At 37.7% G+C, this 18,861-nt stretch overlaps 1 protein-coding gene across 4 annotated transcripts in view; it reads left to right on the forward strand.

Moving 5' to 3' along the window:
- The window catches only part of PAN3 (poly(A) specific ribonuclease subunit PAN3), a 158,600-nt gene that overhangs the window by 56,424 nt on the left and 83,315 nt on the right, over positions 1-18,861 (forward strand). For 3 of the 4 annotated variants that reach the window (XM_050766832.1, XM_050766833.1, XM_050766834.1), the window contains exon 5: positions 2,130-2,291. The exons of the other annotated variant lie outside the window; for it this stretch is intronic. In XM_050766832.1, coding sequence (XP_050622789.1) covers positions 2,130-2,291 — 162 coding nt within the window. The remainder of the gene's footprint in view (positions 1-2,129; positions 2,292-18,861) is intronic. 4 annotated transcript variants of the gene reach the window in all.

The raw sequence follows: 18,861 nt of genomic DNA on the forward strand, positions 1-18,861 counted from the left end.
GTTCGCTATGCTATAGACATAGAGAATAACTAGATTGGTTCAAGATTGCATAAAGGTGGAAGTATGTTAGTCTCATAAAAAACTGTGTCCACTGGGCTGACGTGGTGGCTCATGCCTGTAACCTCAGCACTTTGGGAGGTGGTGGATGGCTTGAGTCCAGGAGTTCGAGACCAGCCTAGGCAACACGGTGAAACCCCATCTCTACTAAAAATACAAAAATTAGCCTGGCATGGTGGCGCATTCCTGTAGTCCTGGCTACTTGGGAGGTTGAGGTGGGAGGGTCGCTTGAGCCCCCGAAGCAGAGGTTGCCACTGAGCTGTGATTGCACCACTGCATTCCATCCTGGGTGACAGAATGAGACACTGTCTCAGAAAGCAAAAACAAATAAAACTCTGTCCACTGCCTTATTTATTGAGTAGGTAGGCAATCCAGTTACTTTTTTCAGTGCAAGTTTAGTTATTTTTGTCCTTGGTTTTTTTTTTTTTTTTTTTTTTTTTTTTTTTTTTTTTGAGACGGAGTCTCGCTCTGTGGCCCAGGCTGGAGTGCAGTGGCATGATCTCGGCTTATTGCAACCTTTGCCTCCCAGGTTCGAGTGATTTTTCTGCCTCAGTCTCCCGAGTAGCTGGGATTACAGACATATGCTTGGCTAATTTTTGTACTTTTAGTAAAGATGAGGTTTCACCATGTTGGCTAGGCTGCTCTTGAACTCCTGACCTCAAGTAATCCACCACCTCGGCCTCCCAAAGTGCTGGGATTATAGGCATGAGCCGCTGCGCCCGGCCTTGTCCCCTTTAAATCAAAGACAATATAGCAGGTGCATACTTGTGGAATGGATAATCTAATTTGCATGGAATAATTCACATAGGCATTATTTGCAAGACTTTTGAAATTTGGAAATTATGTCTTCTTCAAATTGGTTCTCTTTATACTAGAAAACATAATTAATATATTTGACTGGCTATTTTTTTTTTTTTTTTTTTAAATAGAGACAGGGTCTTGCAATGCTGCCTGGGCTGTTGTGGAGCTCCTGGGCTCAAGTGATCCTCGTGCCTCAGCCTTTGAAGTGCCGGGATTACGGGCATGAGCCACCATGCCTGACCAGCATCTTTTTTTGAAGAAACTTAATTTTAACTCTTTGTTTCAGCAGTCTTATACCTCATGACAGAGCAATGAGTAAACATATATTTTCTTATTTCAGAGTTTAAATTAGTTACCTTCCCAAGCATAAGTTAGTATTTTCTGAAGGGAAAAAAATATGTATAAATTTTCCTTAAGATGCAGTGTAGTGCATATTTGCTGTAATTAAGAGAAGTAAAATGGTGGAAACAATCACTAATTTTCATGAACGAAAGTCCTGCTAACCACTATTAAGATGGTTTATTAATTTTCTTACAATGTTAGGCAAATAATTTATGATGTTATTGAATAATTTATTCATTATCAGTCTGTTCATATTATTGAGATTTAAAAGACCAGTTAAATTTGTGTTATTGTTTTGTTGTTGTTGTTTTTTAGTCTGTTTTTTTTTCATTGAATACTTTAGGTTGAATGCCTATTTAAGATAGAGTGACTTATATTCAAGTCTAATGTGCATAGAATTAAAATTAAAAAAAATCAATTTATTAGGAATCAACTGCTTTTTAAAAAGTGGATTAGTTCTCAGTAGGAAATAAAGTAACAAGATGGGGAGCTGAAAAAGTTGTAGTTTGGTGAACTTAAAAAAAAAAAAAATCTATATTCTGTACCCTTGAAACCATTTCTTTGTATTGCAGTGAGAATAGGTAAGTGACAGTAGAAAAAATTTTGCAAAGCATTTTTCTTGGCTGATAAGTTGAATTTCTGTTCATTAAGTAAAGTTGTATACAATCAGATTAAAATGTATTTTTCTAAAAACATTTGTTGCTTTATATAATATTCTTTAGCCCATTAGGACTGTGGGTTATTTTGGAGATGCGGGTTTGATACTGGGGTGGGAGATGGTGGGTGGTGGTAAGGATATTAGAAGGAGTGTTTTAGAAACTTGTTTCCTATCCCACCATTCCCAGTATCCTCTATATGTTAGTTATGTTAGTTTAGATTAGTGTGGGGGATGTTAGGAGTGGCCTGGTTTCTTTCCTTCTTTTTCCTAGCCAAGGAAGTATCGCCTGGGGATGCTGGAGGAGAGGCTAGTTCCGATGGGATCAAAGGCACGAAAAGCAAAGAACCCTATTGGCTGCCTTGCTGACAGGTGTAAATCAGGAGTACCCATCAATATGGTTTGGTGGAACAGAGTCACAGAAAACAATTTACAGGTAAAAATAATTTTTATTAGACATTTCTTGAAAGTGAATATCTTGGCTGCTTTCTGTGTCTGTTTGGGGTGGTGGGTGTGAAAGGATTGGATGACTTAGCTGATATACTTAGGTAATTTAAAAAATTTCTAATCAGAGTATAAGGTTAGTGACCCCTTAACCAACTAAATGATTTTTTCTTGGTGACTTTTTGAGCTTTTCCTCTTTGTAGAATATTTTACTTTTTTGTTTGTTTGTTTTTTGTTTTTTGAGACAGAGTCTCGCTCTGTGCCCGAGGCTGGAGGGCAGTGACACCATCTCAGTTCCCTGCATCCTCCGCCTCCCAGGTTCAAGATATCGTGCCTCAGCCTCTCAAGTAGCTGGGACTGCAGGTACACACCACCACGCCCGGCTAATTTTTTGTAATTTTAGTAGAGATGGGGTCTCGCCATGTTGGCCAGGCTGTTCTCGAACTCCTGACCTCAGGTGATCTGCCTGCCGTGGCCTCCGAAAATGCTGGGATTACAGGCATGAGCCACCACTCCTGGCCGATTATTTTGCTATTTTTAATTAAATTTAGTTTTCCCTTTTTCAATTTTATTAATACTTGAGTTCAATTATTTTTAATACCCAAGAGTTATTCAGGATAGGACTACATTCAAGAGTCATATAAGGCCGGGCATGATGGTGCACGCCTGTAATCCCAGCATTTTGGGAGGCCGGGGGAGGTGTATCACCTGAGGTCAGGAGTTCAAGACCAGCCTGGCCAACATGGTGAAACCCCGTCTCCACAAATATACAAAAGAAAAAAAAATTTTTTTAGCCAGGCGTGGTGACGAGTGCCTGTAATCCCAGCTACTTGGGAGGCTGAGGCAGGAGAATAGCTTGAACCCAGGAGGCAGAGGTTGCAGCAAGCCGAGACTGCACCATTGCACCCACTGCAGCCTGGGCAACAGAGCGAGACTCTGTCTCAAAAAAAAAAAAAAAAAAAAAAAAAAAAAAAAAGTCATATAAAATTTATTACAGAGTCACATTTATTTGGAATCTGAAGAACAAGGTGCTTCATATGTTGTCTTTTTAACATTTTTACTGGGAAACAAAAATTATATGTAAACAAACTTGTTAAGAGTTGCTCTAAAACTAACTTCAGTAGTATGTTGTCATAGAGTCATTACAAATACATTCCATCTTTGACTCTACCTTTATTGTCAATATTGAATAATGCAAATGAAAATTTATAACTCAGGTAGCTTCTATATAAGATTTTGAAGTACCAAAAAAAAATTTATATGCCATTTAATATGGATTATAATTGTATTCCCATTTTTGAAAAATTGGTAATCATTCTGTAATATAGTTTTATTAACCAAATTTCAATTTAGCCAAAGGTAGAATGTCTTTCCTCCCAAACTTGCATTTAAAATATATCCCGAGGCAAAGCTTATAATCCCACATGTACATACCATACACAGAAAAGATGTAACAAAGGTAACAACTTGGTTTTGTTTCTGTTTCCAACCTTATATTATAAATAGGTTCACAGTATTTTGTTCTGTTTAACATTGATACATTAGTAGTATCTGTATTGCCTTGGGCATAGGAATAAATAAATTATTCCAAAAGTAAATATTGCAAAATATGGTATTTGCTCCAAGTGATATTTTGGTAATATTTTCTAAAGATAAGAAAAGGTGGGAGTTTCATGCAACCATATGCTTCAGATTTCATTGGAAAGTTTTGACTATGTCAATTATGAATAACAATACAGTTTTTTTAAACTGAATTTGCTTGTCTTTGATATCAGTAGTGGAGAGATTTTTGATATGGGTTGTTACAATTATTTTTTAGTTTAAAAAAGAAGGTCTGAAAAAAAAAATTGGACTCCAACTATTTAAGAGCAGATACAAGTGAAACTGGAATTACTTGTAGGTTGTGGGGGTGAAATACTTACCAATGCAGAGGTGTAGCCACTCGACCTCTCCACAACTGCCCCCATTATCCTGTTGGCAGTTCTGAGGTACTTTGTTTTTTTGTTTTTTGTTTGTTTGTTTGTTTGTTTGTTTGTTTTTGAGACGGAGTCTTGCTCTGTCGCCCAGGCTGGAGTGCAGTGGCGGGATCTCAGCTCACTGCAAGCTCCGCCTCCCAGGTTTATGCCATTCTCCTGCCTCAGCCTCCCGAGTAGCTGGGACTACAGGCGCCCGCCACCTCGCCCGGCTAGTTTTTTGTGTTTTTTAGTAGAGATGGGGTTTCACCGTGCTAGCCAGGATGGTCTCGATCTCCTGACCTCGTGATCCGCCCGTCTCGGCCTCCCAAAGTGCTGGGATTACAGGCTTGAGCCACCGCGCCCGGCCGAGGTACTTTGTTTTTTAGAATAGCTTGAAAAATCTTTAGGTTGGTTATAGTTATGTTTTATTTATAATTAAAATGGTAATAGATTTGCATTAATGTGTGCAATATTGAATTGGTGTTATCTGAATCTTTCAAATACTGTTATTTTATACTTCAGGTAGTTCTTTTCCTTTAAGGACATAAGGAATGCTGTACCCCAAATTTAGAACTTTACAGTCTCTAAAATGCTTCACTTTACCAGGCACATGTTGAAGTACTGAAAAATACCCATCTCGTCTCCATTACTGTCTGTGTGGATTCCTAAACTGTGGAGTCTGGAATAGTTTATACAAAGCTAAGAGTATGTTGATCCATATTTTTGTATTGGAGTTTTTATCTTTTTCTTGTAAGAGAAAAAAACATAAATCAATTCCATATCATTTTTTTCCTTTTGTGTGATTAGAAATTATTTTTAATATCGTTTTGTGTTTTCGACATATATTAGTTTAAAGAATTTTGTCAGGAGCATATTCATCTTTCCCATTCCATTTGTTTCCTTAAATCTTAGGTCCTCTCAATCCTAGGGTCAGAAAAATGTTTTAACATCTTTTATGATAACAATTATGGCTGTGTTTCTTAAATGGTTGTCTTGTGCCAGGCACTGTGCTAAGCTCTTTACATGTATTGTCTTTTGGTATTGCTAATAGCTTATGGGGTAGATGTTACTGCTAGATGAAGAAACATCTTCAGAGAAGCTAAGTAGCTTTAAGGTTAAACAGTTAGTAGAGGAACAGAAATTTGAGTCCCATGTTTGTCAGACTCAGAATCTCTTTACTTCTATGTGCTGTAGCTCTAGTAGCTACAGTTGGTTTAATTATCTAACAGGTTAACTGAATTTCTGCAGGACAGCTTTTTTTGAGGATGAGAATGCATCCATATTTGTCTAGACACAGGCTGTAACTTACGCATGACGCTGCAGCATTTGTAAGCTCTGTCAGTTTTCCTCGTGCTTCATCTTTCTCCTCGGTGCCATTTAGCTACTTTTCTTTCTGGAACTTTAAACATTTCTTTATGTTCATTTCTTAATCTTGACCTAACGTCTTGGTCTTTTTTCTGCTTCTGAAAACAAAGGAAAACCAGCAAACCACCTAACAAGAAACTTAACAAAACCTTTGTCCGAGTTTCTGAGCTCTGTTGGAATGCAGTCATTCATATTGCATTTATTCTCTTCAGTGCTGGATTTCTTTCAAGAGGCCCATGATTCCCTACCCTTTATTACTTAGTAATCTTTTAGCTCATTTTTTACCAAAGATTTTATGATACGAAGGAGCCTGTCTGCCAAACATGGCATTTATTAAATGGTGATACATTTGAAAAATACATGTGTGGAGCTGCTAATTAGAGAAACAGAGAAGCTTAAAATTTTTCTTAATCATTTGTAGGTTTGTAGAGGGTAAATTTATTCTTCATATGGCTGTTTGAAATATTGATAAGACCCATCTGATCTCCGTTAATATGTTTGTAAAGTCCCCAGTTGGGAACCTTTGGAATAGTTTCTACTCTTTTCTCTAAATTTCCTTACCACCCATTTACTCCTTAAATGTCTGCAAACTGGTGTTACCAAAATTTTATTGAAACTGTTCTCAGAGTTTTCCAGGGATCTCCATAATTGCCAAATCCAGCAGTTTTATTGAGCACTTAATATTGCTGGCTACTTTTTTTTTTTTTAAATCATGAAACTCTTTCTCTCTGTTTTTTTTTTTTTTTCTTTTTCTTTTTGAGACAGGGTCTCTCTCTGTCACCCAGGCTGGAGTGCAGTGATGCGATCATGGCTTACCTCATAGTCTTGACCTTCTGTGCTCAAGCGATCCTCCTGTCTCAGTCTCCCCAGTAGCTAGGACTACAGGCACATATCACCACACCCAGCTAATTTTTTTTTTTTTTTTTACTTTTTGTAAAGATGGGGTCTTGCCATGTTGCTCAGGCTGGTCTCGAACTCCTGGGCTCAAGCTATCCTCCTGCCTTGGCCCCCCAAAGTGTTGGGATTACAGGTGTGAACCACTGTACTGGCCATGACATTTCTTTCTCTTTGCACTTTTTAATTAAAAAAATTTTTTTTTAATACAAAAAAATTAGCTGGGCGTGGTGGAGTGTGCCTGTAGTCCCAGCTGTTCGGGAGGCTGAGGCAGGAGAATGGCGTGAACCTGGGAGGTGGAGCTTGCAGTGAGCCGAGATTGTGCCACTGCACTCCAGCCTGGGCAACAGAGTGAGACTCCATCTCAAAATAATAATAATAATAATAATTATATATATATATATTGTTTTAAGAGGTGGGGGGTCTCACTATGTTGCTTAGGTTGATTTCAAACTCCTGGCCTCAACTGATCCTTCCACCTCAGCCTCCCAAAGTACTGGGATTATAGGCATAAACAGCCACAACTGCCTCTCTTTGGACTTTTCACTCTTTGTTTCATCCCTGGCTCCTTGTGAGCTCCTGTTCTTGGTTCACTTGTTCTTTGCTTTTTCTTATATGCCATTGATTCTGAAATGTTACTTTTAGAATTGTCTTATGAGTTCAAGGCCCAGATTTTTTGTGCCTCTGATATCTTTGCATAGGGTAAATATGCCACTCTCCCTACATCTCTGGAAAGTCTAGAAACATGGTTTAATTTTTGGTTTTCCAGATTTACTGCTTCTCATATGTTTCTCTTATACTCCTTCTTCAGTTTATGGTATTATCTTCCTGGTTTCTGAGACTAAATATTCTTTCCCTATCATCTCTTTGATTCTACCACTTACTTTTTTTTTCTCCCCTGGATTACTTTTTAAATCTAACACATATTGTAAGAAGGAAACTGCTGTGCTTTGACAAATCATTAATTAAAATAGAATATGTTGAACTGTATACATTTGTTACAGTAAGTCTTTATAACAGTAATCACATATTATCCCCATTTGACAACAGAATTGGGCCTTAGGAAAGCTTAATGCTAGTTAGTGGTAGAGCTGCGATTCTAGCCAAGATCTGTACTAAATTTTGAGATTTTTCTGCTGTATTATCTGCCTCTAATTCTTACTTTTTAAAAGTCTACAGTATCTTACCCCTCTTTCCTTTTTAATAAATACTGAGATTGTTTATTCCTTACACATAAACAGCTTCTGAATAATTTTTGTCAATTTTTTTAGGATTTAATCTTTTCTACCTATCTGGGTCTGTCTCTTCATATCCATCCACATATACTATATCCTAACCATATGAGATCTTTTATATTACATAAAATGTAAAATACATTGTCAGTTCTCTGAACCATTGTTAACTGAGCCTGAAAAACAAATCTTCCTTCTTTTTCCTTTAAGAGATGGCTCAAATACTACTTTCTCTGGGATTACTTGTCCACACAGCAGGCAGGATGGAATATATATATGTACACACACACACAATTTGTTTAACTTTACTATTCCCAGTGTATTTGGTGTTTAACAGTTATTTCATTCTGTTTTGTATTAAATTTGCTTGCCTGTTTGTCTTTTTCTACTGGATTGTAAATATTTGAGGTTAAGCATGTGTTTATTTCTGTATCCTGAAGGTATTAGGTTGGTGAAAAAGTAATTGCGGTTTTGCCATTCCTTTTAATGCAAAAACCACAAATACTTTTGTACCAACCCAGTATTTTATTGTTTTTAAATGCTACTGTTTAATTTTCTTTCTTTCTTTCTTTCTTTTTTTTCCCCCCAGACGGGGTCTCGCTCTGTTGCCCAGGCTGGAGTGCAGTGGTGCAATCTTGGCTCACTGCAACCTCTGCCTCCCAGGCTCAAGCGATGCTCCCTCTTCAGCCTCCCGAGTAGCTGGGACCACAGGTGTGTGCCACCATGCCTGGCTATTTATTTATTTATTTATTTTTGGTAGGGATGGGGTTTCACCATGTTGTCCAGGCTGTTCTTGAACTTCTGGCCTCCTAAAGTACTGGGATTACAGGTGTGAGCGGCCATGCCTGACCTTAATTTTCTTTTATTGGGTAATATGTGTAATTTTGTGGTAATTTATTTTAAGACTTTTCTATATCATTTATTTATTTATTGAGACAGGGCCTCACTCTGTTACCCAGGCAGGAGTGCAATGGTGTCCTCATGGCCCACTGCAGCCTCTACCTCCTGGGCTTACGCAGTTTTCCCACTTTAGCTTCCCAAGTAGCTGGGACTACAGGTATGTACCATCGTGCCCAGCCAGGTTTTCTTTGTATTTTTTGTAGAGACAGGGTTTCGCCATATTGCCCAGGCTGGTCTTGAACTACTGGACTCAAGCGACCCACTCGCCTCAGCGTCCCAAAGTGCTGGGATTACAGGTGTGAGCCACCACACTGGGTCTGGGTTTTCTGTATTTAAAAAAATTAATCATAGACTTTTTGGAGCTCATAGCCACCATATGTTACCACTGCTTAGTTTTAATGTCACACAACTGATTTCGTACATAGGATAATTACTTATTTTGAATATTAGAGATCTTCCATCTTTAAAAAAAAAAAGTTTAACGTTATCCAAGTATTCTTGCTATTTTTCAATCTTTTAAGCCTTGTGATAGACTTAATTACTTCTTGACAGTGTTGTTTAATGAGAAAGCATCTCTGCTTTGTGGTTTTTTTTTTTTTTTTTTTTTTTTTTTTTTGAGACGGAGTCTTGCTGTGTTGCCAGGCTGGAGTGCAGTGGTGTGATCTCGGCTCACTGCATCCTCCGCCTTCCAGGTTCAAGTGATTCTCCTGCTTCAGCTTCCTGAGTAGCTGAGACTATAGGCTCACGGCACCACGCCCAGATGATTTTTGTATTTTTAATAGAGATGGGGTTTCACCATGTTGTCCAGGATGGTCTCAATCTCTGGATCTCTTGACCTCCTTATCTGCCCGCCTCAGCCTCCCAAAGTGCTGGAATGACAGGCGTGAGCGACCACGCCTGACCAGCTTCTCTGTTTTATATTTTTTTCATCATCTCAGCCCAGACGCCAAGCAGATGGTGAATGGAAGATCACCTGAGACACCACATCAAAAACACTTCATTTCACCTGAGTGCAAATTCACTTCGATCTTTCCTTTAGTCTTTGCCTAGGATGTTTACCCATCACTGGATGATTACTCATCACTTTACCTGGCCAATCTGTATGTGAATTCAAGATTTTTTATTTGTTCTATGACCACATAGTTCAAATGCCATGCTTGGGGTTGAAATATTTTATAACCTGTCCTACAGAATTGTTGTGAGGATTCCAATTTCCAAGCACATAATAGATACTAAATAAATGTCCATTGTCCAGTTTTACCTTCTCACGTTATCTCCTAAAGTTGGTATTTGTTTATGTTTATTTAGAGTGCAGCCTGCAGTTATATTCGTATGTGCTTAAATCATGGTATGTGTAGAATGGGGCAGTGACACTTGCTCTCCTTTAAGGGCTCACATTTAAATGCTAACTCACTTGAATGTTTTGAAAAATAAATGCTTTTTTTTTGAAGGGACAACTTCAAAAAAAATGTGTTTTTTCCTGTGATTTTACATTTCAACTTGAAAGAAAGGGTCTGGGAAATGTATGATTTTGTAAATGTCTCATAGTATTGCAGGTTAAGTGACACGTTAAATAAAATCACGCTAATTTTGTCTCAGACTTTTAAAAATTGTGTGGTTGCGAATCATAAATTATAATGTTACTGTTGTTTTAGCTTATTCCATGAAGTGATACAATTGAATAAGAACTGTTGGACTGTGGATGTGTTAGGGGATCCATTTGATTTCATTTTCTCCTTGTCAGCATCTCTTTTGATGCTACTTTTTTCCCCTTGTGTGATTAAATGGCATTTCTTGTAAGAAGTATTTAATTATAAGAATGCGCACATTAAAATCTCTTGGCCTATAAATTCTCATGTGAATTCTAGTTGCTTGTTACTGCTTCTTTTAAGATCTCGGGGGCGGGGGGTGGTTTGGAAACTCACTAGATTTACTTCCGTCTTTACTCACTGGGTTTTGGTATTACTTCAGGTGATTTGTAACCTCTTAGGCCCCAGGAAATAGGATAATGTAGGCTTTTGATTCAATGGATTGGACTTTGTAAAGGTGAAGCTTCAAGCTATCTACATAGGGTGCCTGGGAACTTTGAAGAGTTACAGAGCTATGGTGCAGCTGCAGTGGCCTTTCTATAAATGTTATTACTTTCTGTACACCCATCTTACCCTGGACCTCCTCTTCTCTCTAGCTGATACTCTAAATCTTTAATATTCTCAGACCTACTCAACCCTTACTCTATCACTTTAGGGTAATGACTTTGTGTTCTTCAGAGAAGGGAGAATAAAGGTCATTAGGAATTCATTGTGGTTCTGTCTACTGTGACAAAGTTTAAAAATTAAAAAAAAAATTAAGTATGGGCTGGGTGTGATAACTTATTCTTTTTTTTTTTCTTTCTTTTTTTTTTTTTTTTTTTTTGAGACGGAGTCTCACTCTGTCACCTAGGCTGGAGTGCAGTGGCGCGATCTCGGCTCACTGCAAACTCCACCTCCTGGGTCCACGCCATTCTTCTGCCTCAGCCTTCCGAGTAGCTGGGACTATAGGCGCCCAACACCACGCCCGGCTAATTTTGTTTTTGTATTTTTAGTACAGATGGGGTTTCACCATGTTAGCCAGTATGGTCTCGATCTCCTGACCTTGTGATCTGCCCACCTGGCCTCCCAAAGTGCTGGCATTACAGGAGTGAGCCACCGTGCCTGGCCTTTGATAACTCATTCTTGTAATCCCAGCACTGGGAGGCTGAGATGGGAGGATTCACTTGAGCCCAGAAGTTCGAGACCAACCTGGGCAACATAGTGAGACCCCTGTTTCTACAAAAGAAAATATAATAATTAGCTGGGTGTGGTGACATGTGCTTGTAGTCTCAGCTATTCAGGAGGCAGAGGCAAGAGAATCCTATGAATTTGGGGCTACAGTGAGCTGTGATTGCATTGTTGCACTCCAGTCTGGGTAACAGAGCAAGACCCTCTTAAAAAACGAAAACAAAAAAAACCCTGTTTCTAAAAAAGAAAAAAAAAAAAAAAAAAGAAAGAATTGACTGATGTATCAACTTTCTGCCTATCTACATTTTCATTAATATTCTTATTTTTCCTCCTGTGTCAGACAAATGGTGTTTGTTATATGCTGAAAGCCATCTTTATTTTTTCCAGCAACTTGTTCTTTCATGTGTCTCTTTTTCAATACAGTCTATTTCTCTATGTTGGTTACATACTCTTAACTTATAAACATTCCATGTTTAAATCTTTTCTGACACTTGATGAACCCCAGAACAAAGAATGCTACATGAGGAAAAGTTCTTTGGTCAGTACATTTGGAAAACTCTGGGATACAATTTGGGAAATGGTTTCTATTATTGTGGTGGCTACTTTTTCACCTTTTGTTCATCACTTAATTCCCAGTATTTTCCCTTTCCTTTTCACCATTCTATTGAAATGGTTTTTTTTTTTTTTTTTTTTTTTTTTTTTTTTGAGTGGAGTTTCGCAATGTATTACTCAGGCTGGAGTGCAGTGGTGCGATCTTGGCTTACTGCGTAGTCTGCCTCCCAGGTTCAAGCAATTCTCCTATCTCAGTCTCCCGAGTAGAGTAGCTGGGACTACAGGCTGTGCCACCACACCCGGCTAATTTTGTGTATTTAGTAGAGATAGGGTTTTGCCATGTTGTCCAGGCTGGTCTCGAACTCCTGACCTCAGGTGATCCACCTGCCTCAGCCACCCAAAGTACTGGGATTACAGGCATGAGCCACCGTGCCCAGCCCCTAACTTGCAAAATTAACGGCATTCTTCTTACTCGCCCTCTGCTACAATTGACAGTTGATGATTCCTCTTTTTTTTGAAACTGTTATTCTCTTAGTTCTTAGATTGTTATTAGTGGTTTTTTGTTTGTTTGTTTGTTTTAAGACTTCTTGGCCTTTGTCCTGCCCTCAGGAACTCTCCCAAGCTCTGTCATTGACTCTTTTTTATTTTACCCTTCATAGTGCTCTTTTGTAATCTCACATGTCTTCAATACTTCAGCTCCTCCCTAGTCACATTTGACTCCTGGATACTTTTTCCCCCTCCTAGTCCTCTGCGCTCATTCTATTATATTTCTGGTTTCTTCTGAGCATCTTCATCTCCATGACATAGGACTTAAAACTCAGCCTGTCTTCCTCCCCCTCTCACAGAGGCAGGGTGGGTTCCTGTAAAAAATAAAAATAAATGAATAAAAAAAAAATGAACACCATATATTTTCCTTCAAACCTGTTTTTCATTCACACACATCTGTAGGCACTCACTTATTCACAACTATATGCCACTGTATATCTTGGTTATTGATATCATTCAGTGTCTAACTTGTGAGCTCTTTTTGACGCCTCACTTCCTTACCTGCTGTATCCTTCAGCTACTGAGATCTGTTGCTGGTTTGAAATTATTTTTACTCTTAACTGAGTTATAATGTAGGGTACCCCTTTAATTCTTGCTTGGATTATTATATTGTGGTCTGTTAGCTGGTTTCCTGCTTCTAGTCGTCTTTTTCAAGCAACTACCTGATTGTCTGATTTTGCCTCTCATCCTTGTCATTGGGGGGAAAAAAAGGTCAAAATCCCTTACGAAGGCATCCAAGCTGCTTCTTGCTCTTGTTCCTGTTTATTGCTGCATGCCTACAGAACTGTTTGCAGCACCATGCAGGTACCACGAAGAGTTCCATGTTCTTCTTGCTTCTCCTATGACTATTCTCTTTGAACATTCACCTTGCTTGATGTACCCTTCCTTCTGTCTTGACTTAGACTTGTCTTTTAAGATTCAATTCATGCATATGGTCTTATGGCCTAATTAGACAGCATTAGGTGTTTGCTCCCTTTGTCCTAGCACTTACCAGATTCTAATTATTCATTTATAGAACTCATCACGTAAGCTAATATCATATACTGATATGGCACATTGTAGATAATATCTATCTTTTGATACATGGATGTTCAGAGTGCTTGAGAGTGTGGAATTGGGTTCAGGATACATTGTATCCCTGTGAAATGTCAGCCTGTGAACTCGTAGAGCACAGTGTCTATGTTTTATGTCTGTCTTTCTCACGGTGCCTTGCACAGTGCTTTTATATATTAGGTATTCAAATAATTGAATGGATGGACCTGGATTATTGGTTAGTTGGATGATTATTTGGCCTAATATGTTCCTGAAATGTAATACTTTACGTATTTTCATAAATTTTCCCTCGGTACAGTTTCATGAAATAAAATATCAATGTGGAAAACATTTGAAAATCTTAATATATGTTAAATTTTATGATTAAATATGGCAGGATTCTTTGTTAGGAAGAATACATCTAAGTATTACAAATTACTGTGGAATGTGACAAATAGGTTTTACTGTTATATGGCTATGGATAGAAGATATGCATAAGTATAGAAATAATCGTAGCTGTGTAAAGTAGTTCTTGCCTCTTTGGAATGTTGTGATAGTCTCACTTTCCTGTACGACTTATTCACTGACCTAAGTAAACATTTTTGCTCCTTTTAGGGACCGTGATAGAATAAACTAGGTGGTATGCCCTGTGATTATTAATGATTACTGTTATTGGAGTACTGTGACATGTAAATAACTTCAGATTCTTTTAAGTACAGGTTCAGTATCCCTTATCCAAAATACTTGGGACTATAAGTGTTTCCGATTTTTTTTTTTTTTTTTTGTGGTATATTTGGATCTATTTATTGGTTAAGCATCTTAAACCTGAAGACCTGGCCTGAAATACTGCAGTGAACATTTACTTTGAGCATCATGTTCGAGCTCAAAAAGTTTCAGATTTTGGAGCATTTAGGATTTCAGATTTTCTGATTAGGGATACCTAGTTTGTAGCAGATGCACACATCAGATTTTATTTTTAAATGTCTTCTATTCTTTGGATACAGGTTTTCCTTTTTACATGCATTGACTTTTTTGGTCTGAATTTAAATGTTGTATAATCCATGTGAATTCTTACGATAATTCCATTCAGCGTTGATACGCAAATGAAAAAGGGAATGGTGTAAGTGATTTTATGATTTAGAAATCTTGAACTTTCTTAGAAGTTTTTTGTAAAAATTATACAGTGGTCTTCTGTACTCTGCGGGATTGGTTCTAGCAACAACCTCCCCACCACCTGCAGATACCAAAATACTGGGGTGCTTAAGGCATATTTGCATATAACCTATGTGCATTCTTCAGAATAGCTATTACAATGTAAATGTTATGTAAATAGTTGCTGTACTGTGTTGTTTGTATTTTTTAAATTGTTGTTGGTTTTTTTTACCCCAAATATTTTTTATCTGTGGTTGGTGGAATCTGCAGATTCAGAACCCATGAATATGGAGTGCTGACTGTATATACTACTGAAAAAAATCACATACTATAGATGAGTACAAAGAAGAAGGCAAAAATGTCCTTAGCCAGGTGACCACCCACAGATAACATGTCTGATACATTTTAGTGACCATCTTTAGCATGTTTTTACACACCTGCATGCACACGCATTCCCCTATTCCCTCTCAGGCATAAGGAAGCTATTTTACATAAATAGCAATTTAGTTTCATTGCTATTCTCTAGCTTATCTTTTATTTTTACTGAATCAGTAGTATAGGTGGCTCTTTTCATGTTTAATAAAAATATATCAACTCACAGTTTTTAATAGTTATACATTATGATATGTTCCACAGTCCACGTGACCAAATCCCTACTGGTAGCTATTTTACTTATTTCTTTCTAAAAAATATTATAATAAAAACTGCTGTGCTAACCTTAATCTTATCTACATGTGTCATTTTTCTCCTTAGCTTTAATTCCTAGATGTAGGTTTGCTAGATTAGGGGCATGCTTATTCTTTGCTTATTCTCCCCTCTCCTCCCTTTTTTCTCCTTCCTGCCTGCCTGCCTTTCTTTTTCTTTTCCCCTTCTTCTCCTTCCCTTTTCCTTCCCTTTTTCCTTTCTCCTTTTACCGCTCTGGAGTGTAGTGGCATGATCACAACTCACTACAGCCTTGATCTGGGCTCAAGTCATCCTGTTTCAGTCTCCAGAGTAGCTGGGACTACAGATGTGTGCTATCATGCATGGCTAAATGTTGTTAACTTTTAGTAGAGATGGGGGTCTTGCTGTGTTGCCCAGGCTGGTCTTGAACTCCTGAGCTCAAGTGATCCTCCACCCTTGGCCTCCTAAAGTAGTAGGTTGACAGGTGTGAGCCACTGCATGGTCTTATTTTTCATTTTGGTAATATTATCAAACTGTTCTCATAAAAGGTACACCGGGAGATTGTTAGAAATGTTTATAGTATTATCCATTTCTGGTAAACTTTGTAAAGGATGAGCTAACAACTGTCTTTGGAAATTTACGTGTCTATAGTTTCAAGCTGTTAGGTACAGAGAATTGCTTTATGCTGAGATCATAAAAATTTTTGTTTTCATCTCATTATAATGTAAAGCTTATTACTAATTGATCTTCATTTGCCAGGTTCCAACATACACATGCTACTTTCCTTTTAAGATTGTCGAGTTATAAATCGGAGAACTTTTGTTTAGAAGAACACTAATGTGAATCTTTTGGAAATATTGGTAATTAGCTTTCTTCTGCTGTCTCCACCAATTTTATCTGATTTAGAAAATTATATTTCCTTTATTGAGATGCTTAAATCAGAGGGCCTAGTTTGCTTCAGAAAGTTTATAAACTATATTATTAGACTAATTTTACAATAGTCATTGTATTTAGGTGTCACTTTTAACTTTTTTTTTTTAAGATTAAACTTCGCAGGTTTTAAATAGGTCAGTTTCTTACTAACCCAGAAGTTGAGTATATTTTGATAATAAATTTTAAATTGGCCATATTTGTATGTGCTTGAAATAAGTGGAAATAACAATTCATTAAATAACAACAACAACAAAAACATTATGTGAACTTGGGGATTCTTGTTAACCATCTGACTTCTCCTTTCTATCTCCCTCTGTTCCTCTTTATCCTGTGTTGTTTATTAACACTGAAGACTGGTAAAATTAGGTCTCAGTTGGGCTGCTCTTTATGTCCACGAATCTCATCTTTATTTTTTTTTGAGACAGGGTCTTACTCTGTCACGCAGGCTGGAGGGTGGTGGTGTAGAGATGGCTCACTGCAGCCTTCACGTCCTGGGCTCAAGAAATTCTCCTGAATAGCTGGGACCACAGGTGCATACCACCACACCTGGCTAATGAAAAAAATTTTATTTTATTTTATTTTATTTTATTTTATTTTATTTTATTTTATTTTATTTATTTATTTATTTATTTATTTATTTATTTATTTATTTATTTATTTTGGTGGAGAGAGAGTCTCTTGTTGCCCAGGCTGGTCTCAGACTCTTGGCCTTGAGCAGTCCTCCCGCCTTGGCCTCCCAAAGTTGTAGGATTAGAGGTGTGAGCAGCCGTGCCTGTCTGGGTCTCATCTTTTTATGTCTTTTTAGATCACTTTAACAAGGCAAAAAAAATTCTGCAGGCCTATCTTTCTCTCTCATTATTGGTACCCTCTCTTTTGCTTTTCCAAATAATTCACTACTCATTGCTATTGCCAAGTCACTCCCAGTGGCATGGGTAGACATAATTGTATTGGAGAAATATTTATGTAAAATAGACTCTCTGACTTGTTGCTTCAAAGATGTGGTGGGCATTATCAAAAGGACAGTTAGTTGTACTGTGCGTGTGACATAATTTGTCTTTTTAGGAAAGAGATTATAAGGAAAGCACAACAAAACTTGAAAAACCAACTTTATAAGAAAGTAGACTGAATTGCTCACAAGTTATTTGAAATGGTACTTGTAGCTTGCCTCTCTACTACTGGATGTTTAACCAAAAACAGTTAGCTAAATTTTATATATTGATAACTCAAAGTCGGAGAATTCCTTAATGTTTTCAAAACATTACCACTAAGTTCTGGCCAAGGTGAAAGAACAGGGATTAGACTTACTCTCTCTTCAGAAGTAGCTAACAAGCTGAGCAAGACATATGTAACAACAGTTTTCAAGACATTAGATATCAGACAGTGAAGGACAGTGATCCCCGGGAGATGGAAAACAAATGAGGTGAACCTTGTGATTAACCCAGCTTACTACCTTGGGAGAGTTTCCCAACCTTGTACAGAAAGGGGGACATCAGGTGGAGCCTGCTGATGTGTCTGAATTGAGGAGACCAAACTGGAAGTCCACAGTGGCCAAGGTGGCAATAGCGTACAAGAAAACATACTGAAGAGGAGAGAGCTCACATACAGAGAGAACTCTGGCAATTTGCTAAGGGATCCCTCTTGAATCTTTAGCTGATGTGAATTCAGGATGTGAATGAAGAGGCTACCAGAGCTGGAAAAAGAAGTTGCCAAGAAGATCACAGTCAACAATCCTCAGATCTGTACATGACCCGGAGTAGTTCCTGTTCTCACCAGCCAACATGGAAAACTTCATAACTCACGAAGCACCAAGTAAGGCTAATTGGAAGGCATTTGCCTCAGTAGTGGGGTCAAATTAGCCTTAGAATAAATTCTTCCCTGGTTCCTCCTAACAAAACTTAAAAGCAAGACCTGGAAGAATCAAACTAATTTTTAAGCAGTTTAACTACAACGAAGAGCAAAGGTCCAGGTTTGCAGGAATACAAAAATATCCACCACCCAGCAGATAAAAGTCACATTATTTACCATGTAATCAAAAGTTACCAAACAGGCAAAGAAGGAAAGTAAGACCCATAAAGAAAAGAAAATATAATCATTCAAAACTGATGCAGAAATGATTCAGAGATAGTTATATAAGAACATCAACAATAATTATTATAACTATTTCATATGTTGAGGAAGCTTAGAGGAAAGATTAAACATGTTAGTACAGGAATGAAACATATTTACACATATGAGAAATCCAAATCAGACTTCGAAAGTTTAAAGCTATAGTGTCTGAAATGAAAAATATGTTTTATGGGATTAATGGCAGTAGAACTTGCAGAACTGTTTAGTGAACTTGAAGGCATAGCAATAGAAACTGCCCCAAAAAACCACATGCAGAGAAAATGTGAGCCATGGGATAACATCAAGTGACCTAATATCTGAATAATTGGAGTTCTGATGGGGCTGGTGGGATGTAGAGAAAAAGTATTTTAAGAAATATTGGGCAACATTTTCCAAACTTGATGAAGCTGTAAACCCACAGACTCAAGGTGTCCAGTGAATCACAGGCAAAATAAACATGAAGAAAATTACACCAA

The sequence above is a fragment of the Macaca thibetana genome, chromosome 17 (genome assembly GCF_024542745.1).
Source record: "Macaca thibetana thibetana isolate TM-01 chromosome 17, ASM2454274v1, whole genome shotgun sequence".
NCBI lineage: Eukaryota > Metazoa > Chordata > Mammalia > Primates > Cercopithecidae > Macaca > Macaca thibetana.